At 31.4% G+C, this 4,977-nt stretch overlaps 1 protein-coding gene across 1 annotated transcript in view; it reads left to right on the top strand.

The window, feature by feature from the left end:
* Window positions 1-4,977, top strand: part of LOC117173262 (transient receptor potential protein) — an 84,681-nt gene that overhangs the window by 49,511 nt on the left and 30,193 nt on the right. The window contains 3 exon segments of the mRNA XM_033361731.1: window positions 1,287-1,488; window positions 1,610-1,780; window positions 4,157-4,694. Of these exon segments, the coding sequence (XP_033217622.1) occupies window positions 1,287-1,488; window positions 1,610-1,780; window positions 4,157-4,694 (911 nt within the window).

Genomic DNA, 4,977 nt, shown 5'->3' on the forward strand with positions numbered 1-4,977 from the left:
TAAACTAATCGTCCTTATCATCGGCGCTCTTGGAGGTGCCAAGCTTTCACTTGCTAATGGCCTAAAAAGCATCCCTGCGTTTAACAATATGCTAAAACACTTGCGGGAAAAATGCAGAAGGCGGTAGTCCTTGGGTCGCTCCGTGTTCTTAGGGTGCATGAAGCTTTTGCTGGATCATCGTATTGATTCCGTTACAAACTGTAACCACCTATCTCACGGTCGTGAGATGTGGTTGTGGCTGAAATTTTACCACGATTTCGCTGGGAGCGGGTGCAATTTTCCAGATTAGCACCCGCTCCCGGCGAAATCCTGCGGTTGTCCTTATGACAAATTTTTAATTATACATATATATATATATATATATAGATTGGAAAATATAAAAATATGCAGGAACAAAATATCAATTTCTATCATAAGATTTTTAGTTAAATCCGTTTACTTTAACTCCTAATTGGTAGCCGCCGGCAGCGCAACCTTATCTATTTTTTTAAAAAGTCATATTTTGGTTTAAAAATGCAATTGCTTTGCTAACATTTTTTGTATGGTGGCAAACTTCTTGACTCAAAATTCATTTCTTTTTGAAATGTCAACTATTTTGTTTAAAAAATCATATTTTTCTTTGAAAATGCAACTGCTTTGTTGGAATTTTTTGTATCGTAGAAAACTTCTCGATTGGAAATTCATCTTAGTAGTTCGAAAATTCAACTATTTGTTTGAAAATTCATCTTTTTTTCGTTGAATTTTGTTACTTGCAAATATAACTGTTTGGATTAAAGTCAACTTGTTTTTTTAAAATTTACTTTGATAGAGAAACTTGTAGAAAAGTATCTTTCTAGGATGAAAATAATCTTTCTGGGTTCAAAAGTCCACTATTTTCTAAAAAATTCTACTTTCTATCTTAAAATATCAGCTCTTTCTCTGAAAATGTATGTCTTTTGACCTTTTAGGCTATAAAATCTGTTAAAATATTATGTTTCTATGTTTTGCATTTTATTATAGGCTCTTCTCAAATGAAATCATAGAACAAATTGTTACTTAAAGGGGGAGGTGGGAGGCTAAAGCTTTGTGCGGTGATTTGTGACGAAGATGACCAGAGGTGGAAAGTGTATTCAAAATAGCGTGACATAGTTTTTGAAGGGCCCCTATTAAGTCGAGAAATGGAAAATTCCGAGTGTGCCACTTTACCCTACACGGTTTCACTCAGTCTTGATTGTTGAGTTCCTTCTAATTAATTAATTATTTAATATCTTCAGTATTTAAAAAACGTTCGATATAATATTTTGCAGATGTGGTTGTGACGAATGTGTAACATCGAGCCAGCAGGACTCACTTCGACATTCTCAGTCTCGAATAAATGCTTTTCGCGCTCTGAGTGCTTCATCCCTTATTGCTCTTTCATCTAGGGATCCTCTCCTGACAGCGTTTGAATTGTCCTGGGAACTTCGAAAACTTAGTCGAATTGAGCAAGAATTTGGTGCCGAATATAACGTAAAAAACTAACTAATAATTTTTATTATTAAAGTATTAAGTACTCTTAAGTATTAAGGAAAAAAATTTAGTTGATTAGGAAATAATTCGTTTTATTTAAAAGTTCATTTGAAAATTTCAGGAAATGAGAGAGGCAGTTCAGCTTTTCGCTACCTCTTTGCTGGATCACGCGCGCACTTCCCACGAATTGGAAGTGATGCTCAACTACAATCCCACAGGAGATAACTGGGAACCTGGAGAGAGGCAAACATTAGAAAGACTTAAGCTTGGCATTAAATATAAGCAAAAGCAAGTAGGTAAACGTAGTATACAAATTAAAATTAAAGATGAGCATACCTGGTAGAGTAGAAAATACGAATGAAGATTTCTCCTGTTTACTACCGTATTTTCTGTTCTTATTTGAAGTACAAGGAAAATCTTTTCCCCTATAAAAGTAATTAACTAGTAGCTAGGTCTCGGGTACAAGAAAATTCATCAGCTTTTGATGGATGTTCCTAAATAATCTGCAAACTTTGCGAAAGAATTGACGAACTACATGTAAAAATAATTTTTATTATTAGGAAGTTGTTTCTTTTTCAATCTCTTTCTTTATCTTTCATAATCGAGAACCCTTATATTTTACTTTACTTCATACTATCTCGTTAATACTCTTTAATAATAGAAATTCATCGAAACGTAAGGTAATATATCAAAAAAATTAATTTAATTTTTACTACAGTCGAAGCTATCAACAAGGCCGCTACGAATAAGACCGCTTCCCCTGATCCTTCCTCGAGCTCATCAAAACGCTTCCCCCACTTTTTTTAGGATTTTTTTTTTAAATATATTTTCAAAATATATCCATTTTTTATATTTACGTTAAGGCATATCGAATGTTTTTAATATTTTTATCAAGACATATTTCTACATTTAAGAAAAAGGTCCTTATTCCAGCAATTCCCTATTCCAGCAATTCCTAGAACTGCTGGTCCGCGCCACTTGTACATATATCTTCACTGTCTACGTTCTGACCGTTCACGTGTGCAGTGAAAAGTGTATTTAAAGGTATATTAAAGGTATAATTTAGATTGACAGAGAGATAGCAAAAGATTGGCATGGATAAATGAAGGATAGGGTGAGATGGGGACGAATCTATCTATTACGAACTTTAATATTTTTTCATGTCCATCTCTATCTTTCGTAACCGAGGAGCCTTATATTTTATTTACTTCATTCTATTTCTTTATTATAAATTTAAATCTTTGTCTATGACTTCTTTTCTCTTTCGAGATTAAGTACACTTATGATTTTCCCTTCCCTAAAGATTTGGGAATGTATAGAAAAGTTAAGGCATTTATTTAAAAAATTAACTTGACGTTAACCACATACCAGAAAGATAACACGTGAAGTACATGCTTGTACATTACCAAATTTAGGATCAAACAGAAAAACTTTGCACTGTTTCCCTTAATTTTATCCATTTGATCTTGTACCTTGTTTTATTATTTTTATCTTTTCTTTTGTGCAAATATTCTATCTATTATTATACCTTTTCTCGAATACTAACATTTTCAGACATTAAAACGGATATAGAAGGATATAAATGAATATGAAACTATAGGAAACAATAGCATATGAATTTTAAATAAGATTTATTCCATGTTTCCTTCTATTCTTCCCTATTACTTTTTTAGACACTTCTATCCTTTTTTATCAATTTTGTTATAGTTACTCTCCTTCTTGTCCTTCTCGACTAATACTCTTTTTAAAGGATTCTACTGAACATAGGAGAGCGAAAATACTAAGAATGAAATGAAAACCGGTGGAATGAATGTCAGGGTCATTAATATAGGTTTAGAATGGAAAAAAAAATAATCAGATAGAAAAAGATAGATCAGGATAGATTTAAAATCAAACACGAAAGGAATGGAAAATCCTTTAAAAATATGGAATTAAAATAGATAGGATAGGAACGTGATAAAAATGGCAGTGCAACGCATAATATAAAATGTAATATGACAGAAATGTTTAGTATTCTGTGCATAAAAAATGCAATGAAAATTAATAGTATAAAATATAAAAGAATACATGTGGATAATCGTGTTTTCCTTCGGAATAGATAATAGATAATAGGATAATTTCATAATCCTATTCCAATTTGAAAATAATAATGGGATAAGCTATGAATGGAACAGAACAGTAAAATATACGGTTATATATAGTGATCTAGAATTCTATCCAATTATGTTATATTCTATGAATATCTATCCTTTCTGAACATCCAGATTATTATCCATTTTTATCATTTTCTATATATTCTTATCTCCTTCTTTTGTTATGCTATGATAACCGTTGTTATTTATTCTATCCATAAAAATAAAATATGACAAGTGTAGAATAGGATAGAAATCAATATAGTATCCGGTAAAAAATTATACAAAAATGAAGAAATGTAGACTGCAATACAATGCAAAAGAAATTAACAGTATTCTGTACGAGAAGTTGGGCTAAAATAGGTTTTAAATAGAATCGGATAAAAAAGGATAGCATACTAAAAAAAGGTGGAGCATTGAATATGACAAGTTTTAAATAGAACACGTTAAAAACACATAAAAAGTAACGTATAGAAATGGATAGACATTTTTTCTTTCTCGTCGCAATTAGGTTAAAAAATATCTTCTTGTTTTAGTTTGTTGCTCATCCAAACGTACAACAACTGCTCGCTGCCATTTGGTATGATGGTTTACCGGGTTTTCGACGATTAAGTATGATGGGACAACTGCTAGAAGTAGGAAAATTGGGAGCCATGTTTCCCGTCTACAGTACAATTTATATGCTTCAGCCCGCGTCGAAAATGGGGCAATTCATGAAGAAACCTTTTGTTAAGTTCATTTGTCACTCGTCATCGTATGCAGTCTTCTTAAGTAAGTATTTAGCAAAAAAAAATTAACTTCGTTTATCAATCACCGTAAACTGTAGCTAAGCGACGCATATGGAGTAAAGCGGCACAACCTTGATTCTAAATTTTTGAATGCGATATTTGTTTTGGGTGGATTCCAAACTGGACGCACACAAACTAGACCTCTTCATCATCGATTTTCTTAAACTTTGACTGTTTATTTCTTCAGTAAAGAAAATATTTCACTTGAAATATACACATTCTATTACTAATTATAAATGTTAATACTTTATTTTTTGTCTCATCAGAATTAATACATATTTTTTTAGGAATATGAACAAATTGTTTAATATTTCTTGAATAAGAATTAAAATTAATATATATTTTATTCCAATAAATACAAATTTCACGGAAAAAAAATTATCTTCTTTTACCCTCCTTTTATTCATTATTTCTCTCCCTCTACAAAACAAGAAAAACTCTACCGTCTAGCTCTTTTTCAATCTATTGAACTCAAATTTCAACTTTTTAATGTAAAACCCCCCGGGGAATCTAAATTTTTAGGTTTCAATTGATTCAATTATGGTAATTTTCGATTGCAAAATAAAATA

The sequence above is a fragment of the Belonocnema kinseyi genome, chromosome 5 (genome assembly GCF_010883055.1).
Source record: "Belonocnema kinseyi isolate 2016_QV_RU_SX_M_011 chromosome 5, B_treatae_v1, whole genome shotgun sequence".
Lineage (NCBI taxonomy): Eukaryota > Metazoa > Arthropoda > Insecta > Hymenoptera > Cynipidae > Belonocnema > Belonocnema kinseyi.